At 41.3% G+C, this 20,306-nt stretch overlaps 2 protein-coding genes across 2 annotated transcripts in view; one reads left to right on the forward strand and one right to left on the reverse strand.

Moving 5' to 3' along the window:
• The window catches only part of fhit (fragile histidine triad diadenosine triphosphatase), a 725,671-nt gene extending 720,008 nt beyond the window's left edge, over positions 1-5,663 (reverse strand). Inside the window, exon 1 of the mRNA XM_033036631.1 lies at positions 5,589-5,663. The gene's annotated coding sequence lies outside the window, so the exon portion shown is untranslated. The remainder of the gene's footprint in view (positions 1-5,588) is intronic.
• Positions 5,664-6,025: 362 nt separating this feature from the next.
• ptprg (protein tyrosine phosphatase receptor type G) overlaps positions 6,026-20,306 on the forward strand; it is a 535,498-nt gene continuing 521,217 nt past the window's right edge. The window contains exon 1 of the mRNA XM_033036632.1: positions 6,026-6,615. Within this exon, the coding sequence (XP_032892523.1) occupies positions 6,534-6,615 (82 nt within the window). The 5' untranslated portion in view covers positions 6,026-6,533. The remainder of the gene's footprint in view (positions 6,616-20,306) is intronic.

Here is a 20,306-nt window from a genome sequence, read left to right on the forward strand (position 1 = left end):
CACGCAGCAACTGGATGTCCATGAATTGCACACTTCAAGCAGGCATTGCAAGCAAAGCATATGGAACAAAATACTAAACATGACTACTTTCATTTACGACTTTGCTGTGTTCCAAACATTATGGTGCCCTGAAATGGGGTGGACTATGTATAAACACTGCTGTAATTCTATATGGTGAAACTGAAATGTATAAAAATGGCCGTTACAAAATCTGACAATGTGCACTTTAACCACATGTGATTTTTTTCTATTACAAATATCAAATTGTGGAGTACGGAGGCAAATAAATAAATGATGGGTCTTTGTCCAAAACATTATGAAGGGCACTGTAAATATCATCAAACTCATCTAACTGTTTCAAACTAGCCTAACATTGTCACTCTCAGTCAATCGAGTACCTTCTACAATTTCAGTAACTATGAGATGCGGCATCATGAGACAAGGGAATGCTGCTAATTTTCTCGGCAGCTGTATCATCCTAGACTGCATAACAACATCTATTATTAAAAACATTATTAAAGCCTCAACTCAAATAGTGATTTGAATTTGGCAACGCAATGAGCAAGCAGATATAGCGTTTCTGCCACTCCTAATTTGTCATAATTGCAGTACATGTTAGTTTTTGCTGAAATGACACTTCCTCTTGCTTCAATTGGTAGAATTGTCAGTTGGGAAACATTTTGTAAATAGTGACCATAATTCCATAAGTATCAAGGTAATTAGGGAAAGGGATAAGATTGGTCTTCAAATTTAGATTGTAAACTGGGGAACATTGTTATTGATATCACAGGCAAACGTAGATTGGAAGCAGAGGCTTGTTAATAAAACAACATACAACAAGATGAATATAGAAGTATTCATGGTATTCAACAAGGAGAAGAACATGGAGGATGAGTGAGTGCAGGGAGCGATATGTTAATGGTCTGGAGCAAATATTAAGAAGGTGGAGGTGTTATGTGTCTTGGAAGCCACAGGGATAGATAAACCACCAAGGAAGGATGATATCTACCAAGGATGCTGTCGGAAACTAGCAAATAATTTTTTTCCCTTCATTGTTATCCACAGATGAGAAGGGAAGCAAGAAGAGGCTGGAAAACTATGGCCCATGAGCCTCGAGTCAATGCTAGGTAAATTACTGGAGAAAATTCCAAGAGATAGGATGTATGTGCATTAAAATAGGCAGGAACCTATTAGGGTTAGTCACCATAGCTTTGTACAGGGGAAACCCTGTCCTACTAATTTGCCTGAGTTTTTGAAGAGGTAACAAAAGAGAGTGATGAAGACAGGGCAGAAATTGTTGTCTATTTAGACTTTAATTAAATAGTTGACCCCCCCCCCCCCCCCCCCCCCATGGTAGACAGGTCCAGAAGGTTAAGACACTAGGGGTCGAAGTAAGGATGCTCAATTGGATCCAAAACTGGCTTGTTTATAGGAAGCAGAGGTGGAAGGAAGTTTTTCTGATTAGAAATCTGTGAATTGTGGTGTACCATGAGGATTGGTGCTGGGATGCAATCTACTATCAGGCACAGGAATACTAAGATAGGTGGAGGAGTAGGCAGTGTAGAGGAAGCAAGGACTGCAGAAGGACTTGGACTTGACACTGTTTGAAATACAGTGAAAAGTTTTGTTTTACATGCCATTCAATCAGGTCAGATAATACGATACATAAATAGAATCATGTCAAACACAAGTGCAATAGGTAGAGCAAAACGGAGGAGACAAGAGTGCAGTTCTCAGCCTTGTAGCGCATCAATGGCATAGACAAAGTCCAATATCCTCAGTCTCCTCAGACTGAAATTCATCAGCCTCCTGAGGAAGTAGAGGTGTTGGTGTGCCTTCTTGGCCATCGCATCAATGTGGTCAGTTCACGACTGATCGTTGGTAATAAGGAACTTGAAGGGCTCAAATATTTCCACGTCAGCACCATTCATGCTGTTTGGAGCATGCACTCCATCGTGCTTCCTAAAATCGCTAACTAGCTCCTTCGTCACATTGAGGGAGAAGTTGCTGCCCTCACACCATGTTACTAAGTTCTCATTCTCCTTCCTGAACCCAGCCTCATGATCAGGCCTACAACAATGATGTCATCAGCAAACTTGTAGGTGGAGTTAGAGCTGAAATTGTTTATCAACCACTTTGCGAGCAAAGATCATTGAGCGGAGCGCTCTATGATCTTTGGTTGCGAGTGTTCATGCAGTTTAGTAGCGGACTGAGCACACAATCCCTTTCGAGTGAGGTGCTGTCACCTATCCTCACTGGGTATGGTGTGTGGGTCAGAAGGGCAAGAAACCAGTGGCAGCCGCCGACCCCCACCCTAGTGCACACACATTTCTCCAGCTATGCCACCCCACTTTGTGTTTACTCAAGATTCCAGCATCTGCAGTTCCCTGTGTCTCTAACATTGCGGATCGAAGGTGCTGGAGCCCGCTGTCTCGTTTGCAATACACAAGTACAAAATATATATTTTAAAGGCTTCTGTAGCTATTGCGAGGACCAGCTCAGGCAGGCGGCAGCGAAGAGTTTGTGAAATTTAAGTGCAAGGACGTTCAACAGCGATCTCTGCAGCTGCGAATGATTTTTTGCAGCATTGTATTTGATGTTCTCCGTATACAGACATCGCCATGCTACTCAGTGATCATGACAGCACTGTTAGATTTTAAATCTCACCAGTGGGGACTTCTCTGGAGCAGGCATGGTATTATATGTAGGCATATCCTTGTTTGATATCCAATCATAGAATCGAGCGAAAGAATGACATACATTATTTTTGGGTTGAATTCACACTTGGTTAAACCTTCCCTATTCTAGCCACGGGATTTAGAGACTGTTCAGCGGTATTTGTACAGCCGTTCACTCAAGAAGCAATACGGGTGCCCTCCAGGTACTCGATGAAGGCAAACGATGTTATTGCGCTCTGCGTAACCACGTTTCATATATATATTTAAAAAATCAATCGAATGTTGGTCCGGATGATTAGGAGACAGGTGACTGATGGACTTTGCAGAAGAGCTTTGTTTTCCCAACGCGGGAGGGGTGGTGGCGGTGGGTGAGGTGAGGGAGGTGGGGTGAAGTGAGGGAGGTGGGGGGGGGGGGGGGGGGTTCTCCTGCTCTACCGTGTTACCATTTCCCCAACATCCCATAGCAAATACTAATAAACTCTCAATGTAATCTACTTCTATTTTACACGTTCAAATTGTACTTTTCATTATAAACGTATTACTTCAGTAAATAGTATTAATATTGAGCAGTGATAATATGAATGCGTTTGTATTTGTCATAGCGATGCCCACATACCTTTTTCTGCTATTTAATTTACTAAATTCATAATGTCAAGTACAATTTAAATTATAAGTTCACAATATTAAAATGCCTTGTGTCAGATAATATATACATTAAAAAAACCATTAACATGCAAGCCACCACCTTTACCTAAAAGGTTATCAAGAACTGCAACTATGTCCTATTTGGACTGTGAATACTGAGGAGGGAAAGGAAAGTGGAAGGGCAGGATGAGACAAGGGAAAGCAGGAACACTTACTTTTGCAGCTGTTTCCATGATCCTTTCGGCCTACCAAGTCCAACTATTGATTACCCATTTACACTAGTTCTATATAATCCCACTTTCTCATCCACTCCTTACACATGGGGGGGGGGGGGGGGGGGGGATTTATAGAAGGTACACAAAAATGCTGGAGAAACTCAGCAGGTGTAGCAGCATCTATGGAGCGAAGGAGATGGGCAACCCTTCTTCAATTTATAGATGTCAATTAAACTACAAACTTGCACGTCCTTGGGATGTGGGAGCTCCACTCGGACAGCATCCCTGAGGTCAGGATCAATCTTTGGTCTCTGGCACTACGAGGCAACAACTCCACTGGGCAATCTTTGGAGGGTAACCTGGGCCACAAAACCACTACCTCTGAAAGCACCATAAGGAGCCAAGAAATTCAGCCCATAAATGCTGAAAATGTTTCATCACAGATAGGCCATTTTGAATTTCAGACAGGAAATCCTATCAAAGTTAACATAGAAACATAGAAAATAGGTGCAGGAGTAGGCCATTCGGCCCTTCTAGCCTGCACCGCCATTCGATATGATCATGGCTGATCATCCAACTCAGTATCCTATCCCTGCCTTCTCTCAATACCCCCAAGTTGGGTCAAACTAATATTTTTTTCCTCCCCCTGCTCATATTTCAATATTTGATATATCCATAATATATTTCCCATTTTCAGTTGCATTAGCCTCAAAATTACCTTAACATCTATTACTAATTAAAATCAGATTGATGATAGATCTTCACACAAATGCTAAACTTCATCTTATCACCAGAAATAACTTGAAACTACAATCTCCTACTGGACAATGTCCAAGTTTCTACCTTCATCAGTTTTTACTTTACCAAAGAGAGCAAGTTTACATTTCCTCAGATGTTGAGAATAAATATACAATCAGTCAATACTGGAAATCTGAAATAAACACAAAAAATGCTGGAATCACTTCGGGAAGGCAACAGCTGTGGAAGAGAAGCAGCATTGATGTTTCTGGCAGAAGACCGTTCGTCAGAACCTTAACCCATCTCGTTGAAGGGTCTCGTTCCTGAAACATTATTTTGTTTCTCTTTTCACAGATGTTGCCTGTTCTTATGAGTGTTTCCAGAATTTTCTTCTTTAAAACAAAATATGATACATCTTATTTCAGCAACGTTAAAATCTTCAAGACATTATGTTGACGACTTGACAATAAAATGGCAAAACAATGTTGTAAACATACTATTCAATTCTGTCACTGTAGACGTTTAATGGGGATTAAAAAAAAACTTCTATGATTAACATTCGCGCGATGCAGCATCTCCCCGAATCTGAGTGCTTCAAATGTTACAATGAAACGTTCCTATCGTTTTACACTATCTTTAATACATAAATTAAAATTATATTGTGGCTGGGTTATCACGAAAAAAAAACTTTCATCTTTAGTCTTTACATTCTGGCAAGGCCGTCGTAAGTACACTTCAAATGCACAGGTGTGCAGACGTATATCATGAAACACAGCGAGCTGTAATTTCAATGTTATTATTCCGCTATTGGTATGGACGTGGTAAATTTTAGCAGTAATCATCAAATCGCAAAGGACGACACGCCTGTAATCCAACCGAACTTTGTTTTGGAGAGGTGAAGTTATAATTTCATTGGTATAGTACTTAAAAAAAAAATGAACGTAAAAGATGGGAGTTGTTTTTTAGCTCATAGCGTGAAGGTCCAGCGCCCTAAGGCCCGAGCCATATAATACTGACTGCCATAAAACAGTACAAGCTCTCTCATCGTTTGCATTGCTACTGCTTTGCTATATTTGCCAAGGATAAGCAGGTGCCGAGCGGCAGGACGATCCACGCATCGGTCCCCAAGCCTTCCTGCCCATTGCACACGTTGCCCATTAGTGACATTTCCTAAATAAACGTTCACTGCCCTCATAATTAACAAGATTCTGGACTCTAAACGAATACAAAGAGATTTTAAAGGCTTCCACTGCCTTAAGTGCACCTTCCCCATCTACCCAGAAAAGCAGACACATTAAAATGACAGACTTACCGCCGCCGTCAGAACCGTGAAGCCAGGGGAGGGAGGGTATGAAGCATGGTAGCCGCGCTGCACACTGGAACTAGTAGTTCAGCTAACGCGGGCGCTTCCGCTCGGAACAAGGAAGCGTCGCCAAAGTTTGCACTACAAGTTCCAGCCGGCACCGCGCTAACGAGGCCAGCCGTCAACCCGAACCCCGCCCACCGCAGGCAGCGATTGGCCGCCGTCTATGGCAGGCGGGCGGATTTCCTGGCGTGCAACTGGCTGTCCGCTCTGTCAATCAACGATTGATGCGGGTCGTTTGCGCGCGTGCGCGAGAGAGAGAGAGGGGCGGGCGCTTGGTGGGAGGTGCTGGAGTGCGCGAGTGAGAAGCGGTTGGTGGGCGGGAGGCGCGCGCGGGAGAGACAGTTGGTGGGAGGGAGCGAGGGAGCTGGAGCGCGCTCACACATACACATACACGTGCACGCGGAGCCGGCGAGGGGAGGGAAAGCGAAGGGAAAGGGAAGAAGAAGGGGGGGGAGCGGGGGTTCACGCCGCCTTTTGAAGTGGCCCGAGGCGCACATGGTACTTCCTGTTCCCGGAGAATGGAAAGCCTCCAGCTCCGCCGCGATTCCCCTTCCCTTTCTCCTTCTCCGCCAGCTGCTGCTGCTTCTCCTTGTGCTCACCGCTCCGCTGCTGATGGACTGACTCCACTCTCGCCCCGGGGGCAGAACAGCGCTAACACGCTTCGGGATTAAATGGTTCCTACACGTCGTCAGCTCTCCTCACCTTGTACTGCTCGAGCACTTTTCGGAGAAGGGAAAAACCTCCTCGCCAGCCCACAGCTGAAGTACCTTGTCCAGGCCCTCCTGTGAAACCGTGGACTTTCCTCCCCCCCACCCCACCCCCTCCCCTTTCCCTTTTTTCCCCCCCGACAGTAAAACTATTCAACAAGTTGTGTTTGGATGTGCATTTGTCATGCAGGGGCTACTGGAACGGGGCTTTGTGCTTTTCTTCTGCTACACAGTCTGCAGGTTTTTATTCGCCGATTCTCTACCCAGTAAGTTTGCAAACTAATGACTTGTTTGTATTTGAGCCGTATGCAGTGTTTTGTAAATTAAGAATGTTTCGCGTTTAGAAAAAATAAATCTTGGAAGCAAAGCATTTGTGTCTGGAGCGGAAGGGTGCTGATTTGGCACACGGCTGGATTGCTGGTTCCGCCTGGTTCCAAAAGCCCGAGATGTTGCAAAGATAAATTCAGTTGCTGAGATTTATGTTGTGTTTCAATGCATGCATGCTGCAGATTTCACTATTGCAAAGCGGTGAAACCCTCCTTTTGGTGCAGTGCCAGCGTAAGCGGAATTCAGAGCAGGGGTAAAGTGGAAATACTTGCGATCCTCTTTCATAACGATGTCAATGTTCTGATGCATTTATTCGCCCGGGTCTCCAAAAGGCTGAAAGATCAACAGCCGGCAGTGGGGGGTTTCAGCTCTCCAAGCCGGTTTGGGAACAAAATAAGTCTTTTCATCGATTGCCCATTCACTCTTGGCTGACCTTGACTGTACGGTCAGATTCCCACAGTCCTAAAATTTCTGAGAAGTCCAATGGTTATATATGGGCTGTCAGTTATCTTGGCAAAACCGGACGCAGTTTGGAATTTCCATGCAATCTACATTGATGAAAAAAACGGCCTGATTTTCATGAAACACCTATTGCAAAATAGAAATGGAAAGCATATATCCAGCCTTGGGTTGTGCATTGATTGTGGCTTGACATAGGAGCCAGGGGAATCTGGCTGAACCCTTGGGCAGACGTGCTGTATTGTACTGTAATTACATTAAGAAGGCCGGCAACCAGGCGCATTAGTGGAACAAGGTCTGATGTGGGCTTGATTTGGCAGTGCCGTGAGTTGTGATTGATTGATTGATCCTGATGAACCTTGGCATAACTTGAGCCGCGTGTTTGCGGCAAAGTATGGTGGGGGTCGATTGTTTGGCAGTCTGTTGACTTAAGACCTTATTATACGACAGTCACATAGCAAAAAGGCGACCGTTTAAAAATGCAAATAGACTCGGTTTACACTATCGAAGTGATCCATCTGTTTCCGAGAGCTCTTTTAATTTAATTTCTCAAATTATCGTCTGTATATTTTAGGAATGAATGAATAATGCTGTCAGAAAAGTCTTTGTGTGCGATAGAGAAACATGCCTTTGTTCTTTAATAAAGATACGTAGATCCTATTGGTGATCTTGATTTAGTACAGTACTAGTACAGTATTCTTTTCTGAGCGATGGAATTGGCAATGAATTGAATTCAGCTGCACTCTTAGTGCCGCAGTCCACAACGCTGTCAAAATAAAGTTTCTGTGTAGGGAAAGCAAAAACCGTGGAGGTAACGTGGTCCCGGAGAGGTTGAGTCCAGGAGGGAACTGTATTCTCTAAACTGCATTTGCAACCCAACACACTGACTTGGCTTGTCAAGAATAATTGCGATTAGCAAAAGGGTATTAAATATATCGCAGGAGGAGATCGGAGAGTCGTCTCCATCCTTAATGGAAGATTGATGTTCAAAGAATACAATAGCGCCCACATCATACAGCCGCTGGATTCGTTTCCTTTTCCGTACGATGTTAAGCATAAAGCAGCCCCGAAGGCTTTTCCATTTTTCTGATGCCCTTCCGCATTTTCTTGGCATCTGCAAACAAAATAGTCGGCATTCCCTAACTACTGCACGGATCCCACATCAAATTACAACGGAGTCCCCAAAACAAGTGGGTGACGCCGCGGGATCTGCCGAGTCATTTTTGATTACCAATTAGTTTTTTACAATTGACATTTCAGACATTCACATCGGTTTGCTTTAATCCAAACGCTAATATTGTTTCAGTCAATAGGGAAGCAATATTGCACGTAAAGTTGTTTTTTTATCGCTACCTAAACGCAACGACGTCTCAACGTTCCGGAACAGGGATTCTTCATATCGGAACTGACTAAGATGCCCATCTAAATGATTTACTAATTTATAAATATTAAGATATTAAGAATTAGTTGCTGGAATAAACCTACGATACAAATAGTTGCATCTCAAACAATCGGTTGCGATGATTTCAAATGGAAGAAATACTTTGCCAGCCATTCCAGGTTTTCATTGGCTCTTTTCTTTCCTTCAAGTGGTTCGGACCCACGAGAGACCAAATTATAGGACAAAAGATGCAATTTGTGGGCTGCATTATCTCTCACAGCATGAATGTACTAACTCGCTAGTAATCTTGTTTGTTGGGATTCACTTGGTGCGGTTCATGAAAGTGGCCGTATATAGTACCTTCCATAATGTTTGGGACAAAAAACACATCATTTATTTATTTGCCTCTGTACTCCACATTTTGAGATTTGTAATAGAAAAAATCACATGTGGTTAAAGTGCGCATTGTCAGATTTTAATAAACGCCATTTATATACATTTCAGTTTAACAGAAATGACAGCAGTGTTTATGCATAGTTATGCATTATGGTGCCCATTTCAGCGCACCATAATGTTTGGGACACAGCAAAGTCATGTAAACGAAAGTAGTCATGTTTGGTATTTTGTTGCATATCCTTTGCGTGCAATGATTGCTTGAAGTCTGCGATTCATGGACATCACCAGTTGCTGGGTGTCGTCTCTGGTGATGCTCTGGCAGGCCTGTATTGCAGCCATCTTTACCTTATGCTTGTTTTGGAGGCTAGTCCCCTTCAGTTTTTATTCAGCAAATAAAAGTCATGATCAATTGGGTTCAGATCAGGTGATTGACTTGGCCACTCAAGAATTGACCTGTTTTAGCTTTGGAAAAACTACTTTGTTGCTTTCGCAGTATGTTTGGGATCATTGTCTTGCTGTAGAATGAACCGTCAGCCAATAAGTTTTGAGGCATTTGTTTGAACTTGAGCAGATAGGATGTGTCTATGCAGTTCAGAATTCATTATGCTACTACCATCAGCAGTTGTATGACCAATGAAGAGAAGTGAGCAAGTTCCTTCAGCAGCCATACATGCCCTGGCCATAACATCCCCACCACCATGTTTCACAGATGAGGTGGTATGCTTTGGATTTTGGACAGTTCCTTCTCTCCTCCATACTTTGCTGTTGCCATCACTCTGATAATAAGTTAATCTTCGCCCCATCTGTCCACAAGACCTTTTTCTGGAACTGTGGTTGCTCTTTAAGTACTTCTTGGCAAACTGCAACCTGACCATTCTATTTTTGCAGCTAACCAGTGGTTTGCATCTTGCAGTGTAGTCTCTGTATTTCTGTTCATGAAGTCTTCTGCGGATAGTGGTCATTGACAAATCCACACTTGACTCCTGAAGAATGTTTCTGATCTGTCGGACAGGTGTGTGGAGATTTTTCTTTATTATAGAGAGAATTCTTCTGTCATCAGCTGTGGAGGTCGTCCTTGACCTGCCAGTCCCTTTGCGATTAGTAAGATCACCAGTGCTCTCTTCCTTAATGATGTTCCAAACAGTTGATTTTGGTAAGCCTGTTTGGCTGCTGTCTCAGTTTTATTCTTGTTTCTCAGTCTCATAATGGCTTCTTTGACTTTCATTGGCACAACTTTGGTCCTCACGTTGATAAACAGCAATACAAGTTTCCAAAGGTGATGGAAAGACTAGGTGCTGAGAGCTCTCTTATACCTGCATTAAGGAGGCAATTAAACCCACTTGAGCAATTACAAACGCCTGTGAAGCCATGTGTCCCAAACGTTCTGGTGCCCTGAAATAGGGGGACTATGTATAAACACAGCTGCAATTTGTACATGGTGAAACCAAAATGTATAAAAATGCCCTTTAATAAAATCTGACACTGTGCACTTTAACCACATGTGATTTTTTATTTTTCTATTACAAATACCAAATTGTGGAGTGCAGAGGCAAATAAATAAATGATGGGTCTTTGTCCTGAACATTATGGAGGGCACTGTATAAAAAGTGTGGTCAACACTTCTGCTAGGAGACATAATACAGACACACAGGAATTGCTTTGAAGTACTCCTTCCTCGGGCGTTTGAAGTCATTAGAAGCGCTCAATGAAGGGGACATTGTGTCAGGAAGGCTGCTTTTGCATGTCGGAAGCAAGCTGGATGTAACTGAATTCGGTGACAGCTGCTTATGCTTCTGTTTAAAAAGGATGTCATTTATAAATGGGTTGTGTAAAGGCATTTTGTCAGACAGTCATTTTATTTTAATGGAGGAACGGCAATCTGATCACATTAAAAATAAATAAAAAATAATAATAAAATCACATTGATAACTACATGTTGAGATTTGGATGTTTCTGATTTGGATGATATTTTGCTGTTTTTAAAATTTAATAACTTGCTGTTTTGCTGCAACTCACATTCAGGAAAGATATGTCTTTGTTAAGACTATAGTCACAACCAGACTCCTGAAACAGTCTCTATTCTGAGCTCTGTCATGGGAGGAGATTACCAAGTCAACTGAGAAAAAGATTCAGTGAGTAGGAACGAACAGCAGTTGCTGGTTTACACCGAAGATAGGCGTTTTGGGTCGAGACGTTGGGTCGGGTCTGAAGAAGGGTTTTGACCTGAAACGTCGTCCATTCCTTCTCTTCAGAGATGCTGTCTTGCGGAGTTACTCCTGCATTTTATATCTATCAAAGATTAAACGATAAGCTTAAAGCTTCTTGAAAATATGCAACATCTCTACTGACTCCTGGGAATCTCTGGCCTGTGCCCGTTCAGAGTGGAGAATGTGCATCAGAAATAGTATTGAGAACCTCAATGCCACGAGTGAGGAGCAACAGACACCCTGTGGAAGGAGTGGACCTGCTCAGAAACTGGGCTGCTCTGTCAATCACCTCCTGCTCCATATGTGGAAGTTTCCGCATATACCTCATTAACCACCTCCGGCCCAACAAAATCAGAGTGGATGCCAGTTATACTCAACCACGAGGGACTGTCTCCGAAGAATAATCAGGAAAAAAATAGCCAAATAAAAGTACCTATACAAAACAATCTTGCATTATCAATTTGGAAGGATTTCAGATATTCAAGTAGATGGCTTAAACTATCAGAGTCAGAACACTGAACAGAACAGCATGAGAACAGAACCTTCGGCCCACAATGTCTATGCCAAACTTGATACCAAATTGTTATTCTCCGACACATAATCCATGTTAATCCTCATTTTGTTTCCAATCATAAATAGTTTGGGTCTATTGCACTGTGTGTGATTTTTAAACTACAAAGCAGTGCAACGTTACCACCTCCCCAACCAGCAACATTACTAGTCCTAGAATTCTGAACATTAAAACTTATAGACTCCCATGTTGCTGAGTTTTAACTAAGTATGACAATCTGAAAATGTGTGCTCGGCCTGAACTGTTCATTTATTTTTCTGTGATTGATCAAGTAACTTTCCTCAGTGGTGTCTGAAAATATGTCTTCTAATTAGTGAGGATAGTTCAGTATTTTATTCCAATCTGAAATAATTTTACTGACTTGTAATCAATCTGAAATAATTTTACTGACTTGTAATCAATCTGTTCATGTCCCTAGATGCTAATTCATCCTTTTTTGAGGGGAAAGAAAAATACTTATTAAGAGATATAAGCACTACATGACTGCCAGAAACCCACCTTTGTAGTGAATAACAATGACTACTCTTGCTGCCATGATAGACAGTCTATTTTCTCAATTTGTTTGGAAGTTTATTTACAAATAGTCCACCCAAATTTTTAGAGAAGTATATGTAAGTAGCTTTGATTTTACATCATTTTGCATAACTAAATAAATATGAAAAGGCAAGTTTACAGTGTATCATATTTAAGCAAAAGCAATGTATTTGTTTTGACTAAATATATTATAATCAGAGTAAAACAATAAGGAAAATCTAGTTTACCAGATTATGCTTGAATATCATAATCTGAAAAAAACTTATTTTGGAGTAGAAATAGGCTGAAAGAACTATGTGGATCTACTCAATCATGAGGTAAAAAAAAAATCCAAGCTGTATCGGAAAAGAGCACATAACATTATAATTCAGTTTGCGTGTTTAGAGAAAAAAAAGGTAATTTTCTCAAATAATTTTTGCACTGCTTAAAATAGATCTAAATGCCTTTTGAGGTTTTGTGTCACTAAGATACACACTGTTATTGTATATAAAAGAGTGAAGACATTTTTCTTCACAATAGTCTGGCTGCTTAAATCACAAGTTCTTCATGTGCCTTAATTTGTTCCAGTGGAATGCATAAAAATAGCTTGCATTTATACGAAGAATGCTCTCCATACACATGTTATGAATAAGTATTGTCTTTACATAGTTAAAAAAGGTAGTCCAAGAGACTTGCTTGCAGTCTCTTTTGATTAACAAATTGGTCTACATCGATTGGCTTTGACACTAATGTTTTGATATCAGTTAAAATAGAGAATCTGGGAATGCACAGGGGAAAGCAATGCCAAGATATTGAATAAATATAAGTGGTAGAATTTGTAAATGAACAGATCAAAACAAATATTATTCATTAAGTTCACAATTAAAAATGTGTAGAAATAGAATTGCTCAGCCAAAACCATGTTCAATTTAATAATCTAACCCTTCTACACATGCCTTTAATTTACTTCTGAAAATCAATATAGAAATGAATGTACTGACTAGAAATGTTTCTTACAAATTCTTGCACAACAATAGTGACTACATTTCAAAAGTAATTCATTGGCTATGGCACATAACACAATTGTGAAAAATAAACCAAGTTTTATCTTTCGCACTTCCACCAAGTAAAAATATACATGTCATTTCAACAGTAGAATGTAGAGATAAGGCAGAAGAATTTGCTTTATAAATATAAAAGTAATTTAGATATCAGATACAAATGTGTTTCTGATATTTACAAACAAATTCCCAATCAAAATATTTTAGGGAACTTTCCAGTTCAAAATAATTGAACTTTAAAAAAAACTTGGCTGTTTTCTGATAGTTAGATCTAGTTAGATTTAGCTCTTAGGGCTAAAGGAATCGAGGGATATGGGGAAAAAGCAGGAACGGGGTACTGAATTTAGAGGATCAGCGATGATCATATTGAATGGCCTACTCCTGCACCTATTTTTCTGTTTCTATATTTCTAATGTTTTCTTGTAATTGTAATGTTAATCCCAGATAACAATTCTTCAGTTTATTACGTACCCAAAAAAGGAGCAGAATTATGCTGACCAAATAACAAGGCTAATGGTACCATTACCTATGGCATAGCAATTCACACACAGCAGATTTGAAATTGCATCTGAAAATCTAATCACTAATGCTGCCTCACCATCAACCTCATGAAAGTACTGCATTTGCTGATAAAGCACACCACAGAAAGTCAACTTTTTGTAGCATATCTTTCTCATGATGCTATGAAATGAACCAACCCAGGGGCCCCTATTACAACACTCGTGTCTTAGTCCTTAAGGTTTAGTGTTTTTAAATATAATTTTATTCTCTCTAAATTTTTTATTTTTCCTTCTCAGTTTTTTCTTCTCCAATTAATTCGTAATCTTTACTTCACCTCCAAGTCTGCTTGCAATTATTTTCTCATATTTATGTTATTGTTTAAGGTGATACATCATAGGCTGCTTTGTTCTCTCACGTCCCAGATGAAATGTTGCCTCATCTCTACTTTAAGCCATTTTCTAGACAATAATTATTGTGGTGATTAGTGCAAAAGTAAATTAAGTCGTCTTCCTCTTGCATATGGCGTGCACAGCCTAAAGTTGTAATTCAACTTGTTCTATTGGATCTATTTGTGCACGTCTTGATTGACATTGATTGCATTAGTCGAAACAGGGTGGACCACGTGAAGGTTGCAATCTCCCACCCCAATAAATTAAGTAAATAGGAGTCAGTTTTGGATGCCCAGCAATTTCAGTTTCTGGCTCAGCGTGATGTATTTAAATGCATAAGAGGAATTACTTATTTCGATTTGGTTTTTAATTTTGAACATATTCTAATGGTATTGGAATCGAACCAAAATAATTACGTAATAAAAAAAATCAATGGTCTAGTCAGGACACTTATCTAAACAGTTTAAAATAAAATAAGTTGGGCATTGGATAGTTGAGCACCAAAGTAGATACTCCGAAATCTGAAGTGCTGCAGGGAATTATTGGGCATGGGCGTAGGTCAGCTTCCTTTGAGTAAATAAATGGACCTGCATTTAACTGGGTAGCACCAGTATTTGATGAAATGTTCTTAAAAGCCGGAATATCCTGTTACTTTGGTGCAAAGTGAATGATGCTTTCTTATTGCTGCGTTATACTAAAATATGGATTAGAAAATCTTTTCAAGTGAGCAATGAGCAAACCATGACCTAATGGCTTTTTCTAATTGAAAGTTTCAAATCTGATCAGGAAATTGGTGTACCAAACGGAATGTAAGCAGTCAATGCACAAAATATTTGGAATTCTGGTGCATTATTAAATTCCTGTCTGATTGGAACTAAGATTAGTGGTTGTCATGGGAGAACTAGTACCCTAAGTTGTCAGTACAGCTGATTGATTGATTAAAACTATTGCTGTAAATGTACCATCTATTTCCCTGCTCTACCTCTAGGTGGTGCACTTTGTAGTATTGAAAATATGACGATTAGCCCGTGAGAGATAAAAATGATTGCTTTTGTTTCAAATGAGATGTATCATTTTATGTATGGTCTCCAAAAATCTGTAGGGGCCTTTTTTTTCATTGTATAATTGGTGGGTTTTGAAATATGATCAGATTTTACATTTGGAGATTAGTGTGCTAGTAGCATAAAGGCTAATTTGAAACTTTGTGGAACCCCTTTGGGAGAATGAAAATATATTGAATTGCGTTACTGTACTATTACAATTGTTTCAGAGAACAATAAAACAAACAGGAATTCGCTAAATAATCAAAGATCTGATCTTCATTTCCAACTGCCTTCCATCTGGGAGATGAAAATGTATAATCAACGGTTAAAATGTCTTGTGCAAAGTTGACAGTATGAAATAAATTTGTTTCAAGTGTTCTTTCATCTAAGAAATACATTAAAATTACTTCTAAAATTTTGCAATACACTTTTTTCCAAAAATAGTTATCATAAAGAAAGTGCCCCCACAGGAAGATTGTAAGAATGTTTTTAAATTGTTTTACCATAGTGCGATTAACATGTGCAAAGGACTTTAAATGTGGTGCTGTTACATTCTTCCTTTAAATTATTGTACAGTACAACATCTTCTTAATTAGATTTAGCCTCCACACCCCCAAAAAAGAAACATGTTAGATTGCAATTTATTTGAATTGCTGTGCCTGCTGTACGATGCAATAGCAAAATATATTCCTGCTTGATTGTCCAACAATTTCATTACCAACCAGCAGGGGGGAATGCCTCCATTATGATGGTAATGGAAGGTCCATTGCAGCTCATTGTGCTTTTTAAAAAACTTTTATTCACCATTTCAAAAACTGATAGCTTCTAATTATTTGGTGACTTAAAATGAAGCTTACTTACAGACATTGGTGAATGAGAATATTGGAATATTATTGTTTTAATATATTTAAAGATGAGAGAATTATATAAAACCTTCGCTGTCACAAGGTCTGATTCCCTTTTCTGGCGATTGTTTTAATCTAAGGAAACAATGTTGTATTCATGACAAGATTGCTATTTTAGTCATACACCATAAAATAAGCAATCTTGTTTTATAGTTGGTCACAATTCAGATTTGTGACTACTGCTATTTTTGCAAAAGAAAATAATCCTACGCTATTGCTCTTCGTTTTGTGTTTCATGAAAAATGATTAATACATTTTTCATTTGTTTGCAAGAGTCAGGAAAAACTTGAGGCATTCACTAGAACTGTCCACTCATAGATTCAGTCGTACAGCACGGAAATATTCCTTCTAGTCCAACTTGTCTATGTCAACCACTTGCGCAGTTAGGCTCATATAATTTTCCTGCATTTGGCCTATATCCCCCTAAACCTTTCCTGTTCATGTACCTGTTTAAATAAACTAGTATACAATTTCTAAAGCATATAAGCAAGAACACCCCGAAGCGACGAAAGATTTATCTTGTTTATTCATTGTTGCAGTGCACTTTTGCTACTATAACTGATTTTTGTATCATAAAATGTAGTAACTAGACATGACTAAGTTAATGGTAGTCTTCTTAAGAAGTCCCTCACATTCAAAGATGATTTGCTCCCAACATTGTTCTGATTTCTAAAGTGATTGATGAGGCTAATTGATTGATCAGCAAACTTTGACACAGGTGGTCCAGGAAGTATCTACAGAGCAGGCAAGTACGTAATATGGGAAGTGGTGTGTTCATTCCATTATTTACGTGAGACCTCTGCATACCCCCAGTGATGAAACTTGAGGTATTTCCCATTCTGGATGATTCCTTTCCATTCTAAGTATTTGTGGGACAGACATTCCCATGAGTTAGTGAGATTTTCTTATGAGATCTTTGAGAATATTCTTGAATCGTTGAACCTAATAATCTACTGTGATGGAATTCAAAGTAGAGTACCGGTTCAGAGATCTGACATCAGGCACGTAAATAATATGGCCCAGCAATCGGGTCCACTGTGTTTAATAGAGTCGCAATGTTAGCCTGAAAGAGGCTACTGACATTGATTCATAAATCTGTCAGAGGATTTTGCAGGGGGCAGTATTGGTGGTACTTTTCCAATGCTTTGTGGCCCATGTTGTAGGTAACCTATATCTCTGAAGACTGTTAACCTGGTCTTTCTCCACACCTTTTATGCTCCCGTATTTATATTCCTATGCCAAAATCAACCTGTATTTTCTGTTGGAGGTTAAATGCGAGTGATCCAGATGGTTTATTGGTTTTAATTCTTCTGTGTGTCGGGTGTTCAAAATCTCACTTAGGAGAACTAGTAATTTCTTTTGTTACTTGACCATATGGGAAGAATATTTTGGCTGAGCTTCGAGATAGCCATTAGAAACAGAAATCAGTAATGCAAGATTTGAGAAACATTTTATGAGCTAGAAGTGGTCAGGTTGTAGGTACAGACAATTTTCAGTTGACCAAACACTGTGGGTATATTAATTTTGTAATTATATTTATAATTTGCTCCAGATCTGAATATATAATTCTCCTTGTCTATTTGTACAGAAATTTGGGCTTGATATTCCCATTTAAAATATTTTCTTTCCCGATTGACAGTACGTGCCAATGTGCATGCTAAATGTGAAAAAAAAATGTTTTGGAATTTCAGTTTGGAACACTGACCAAAGGAATTTGTAAGCAACAGGGACATAACATATATGCATGCTGCCCCTCTTCCCCCAATTGCCAATATTACCTTGTTGTACAGGGGAGCAAAGCAGAATAGTGGGAACTATAGGCTGGTTAGTCTGGTTGGTAAGATTTTAGTCCATTAGACCAGGTGCCGACCCGTTCGGCCCATCCCCCAAGGCAATATTCCACCACTGACCCATAGTCCCCAACTACGATGGCACGGTTGACAGGTTCCCGTTATGATGCTAGTCACGGCAACCCTGCCTCAACTGCGCCTTGCCATCCCACTTCACCTATCCTCCTCCATTCCCCCTCATCTCCCAGCATTCCCTCCCCCTCCTCTTCACACTCCCTCTTCTCTCCCCTCCCTCACTCCCTCACCTCTCCTTCCATTTCCCCAACCCTCAGTCACTCCCTCTCTCCATAACCCCTCTCCCCTCCCTACCCCCCTCGTATCCCTCTATCCCCCACTCTTCACCTCTCCTAATCCATCCCCCCCACTGCCCTCCTCTCTATCCCCCCCCCACTCCCTACATCCCCCTCCTCTCCCTCTATCTCCTCCCTGCTCTCTCTCCACACCTCTCACTTTCCCCTCCCTCCCTAACCCCTCTCCCTCAATACCCCCCCACCCTCCCTCCTCACCTTCCCCACTTTCCCCTCCCTCCTATCCCACTCCCCCCCCTCCTATCCCACTCCCCCCCACAATAAAAATCACGATTTAAAAAAAAAAAGAAACTACCCCCAAGAATTTGATTAATACAGAGTTTTTTAAAAAACAGCGATTTAAAAAAAAATGTAACTGAAATTCGGGATCCCATTGTGACGTCATATGCTGCTAACGGGCAGTGGAAGTCGAAAATTGATTTTTGTAAAAGTGGTTTTCGTACAGTTTAAAATGTGAATAACTTGTAAAATATACCATCAATCTGAACGAAATTTGCCACTGCACACCCCAGGACAGTGATAAGGTAGGCCAAAATTGTAGCACTATAGTGTGCTGTTTTGGTGTTGTTTCGGGATCGCACACGCACGCATACAAACAAACAAGATGAGAGTTTTAGTAATATATAGACTCAGTGGGACCCATTGGGACCCAGTCACATGGGAGGCCTGGTCCCCCACAGCAACCCATTCGCCAATGCAATATTCCACCACTCACCCGTTCCCCCAACGCGACAGACAGACAGACAGACATACCCACCCGCCCTTCGGTCATGACTGACCATGGGTGATGCATCCTAGATGTTGGCTGCTTGCTCCAAACCTCGGCTTGAGCATTGTCGCTTGTGGCTCTAGAGACCAATGCCGGAGTGACAGTCTCTGGTCTGTTGAACTTGTGTGAGGTCAAATTTGTGTGAGGTCTCTGGTCTGTTGAACTTGCTGCGCTCCTTTCTGCGTGCCTGCTTGTCTGCCGCTGCGTTCATCAGTTTCTCTTCCCCTGTTTTGTGATGTTGGTTCAGGGTACTGCATGAGGTCAGCTGCAAAGCTCTCCCTGGACTCCACATCAATGTCGAGCGCCTTCATATCTCTCTTGCAGACATCCTTGTAATGTAGCTGGGGGCGGCCGATGGTTCTTCTCCAGATGACAGCTCTCCATAGAGGATGTATTTTGGAATATGGCCATCCACCATGCGGTGGACATGGCCCAGCCACCGCAGTCTGCGCTGCCTGAGTAGAGTGTACATTCTGGAAAGGCCAACGCGAGACAGGATCTCGGCGTTGGACACTCTGTCTTGTCAGGATATGCCCAGTATACGGCGGATGCTTCTCAGGTGGAAGGTGTTGAGTCTTCTCTCCTGTCTGGCATATGTAGTCCATGTCTCACTGCCATATAGCAGCGTGGTGTTGACTCAGGCTTGTACACTGCTATCTTTGTTTTCACTGTCAGCTTTGGTTTGGTCCACACTCGAGTTGTGAGGCGAGCGAAAGTTGTAGCTGCCTTCCCGATCCTCTTGTCAATATCTGTGTCCAAGGTGAGGTTGTCGGTGATGGTGGAGCCGAGGTACGTAAACTGATGGACGGCATCGAGTTCGTAGTCGTCGATGGTGATGACAGGCGGTGCCTCTGTGTCCTACCCCAGGACGTTCATCTTCTTCAGGCTGACGGTCAGCCCGAAGTCCTTGAAAGCCCAAGAGAAGCGGTCCATCAGTGACTGTAGTTCCTGCTGGGTGTGGGACACAACTGCTGCGTCATCGACAAACAACATGTCTCTGATGAGAGCTACACGTACTTTTGTCTTGGCTCTGAGGGGGGTGAGGTTGAAGAATCTGCCATCTGATCTAGTAAGCAGGTAGATCCCCTCTGTTGCGGTGCCGAAGGCATGTTTCAGGAGCAGAGCAAAGAAAACCCCAAAGAGTGTAGGAGCGAGGGTGTAGCCTTGTTTGACGCCACTGCGGATGCCAAAGGGCTCCGAGAAGCTCCCATTGAACTGCCTTGTCCCCTTCGTGTTGATGTGGAAGGATTCTATCATGCTCTGCAGTTTTGGTGGGC

The sequence above is a fragment of the Amblyraja radiata genome, chromosome 18, assembly GCF_010909765.2.
Source record: "Amblyraja radiata isolate CabotCenter1 chromosome 18, sAmbRad1.1.pri, whole genome shotgun sequence".
NCBI lineage: Eukaryota > Metazoa > Chordata > Chondrichthyes > Rajiformes > Rajidae > Amblyraja > Amblyraja radiata.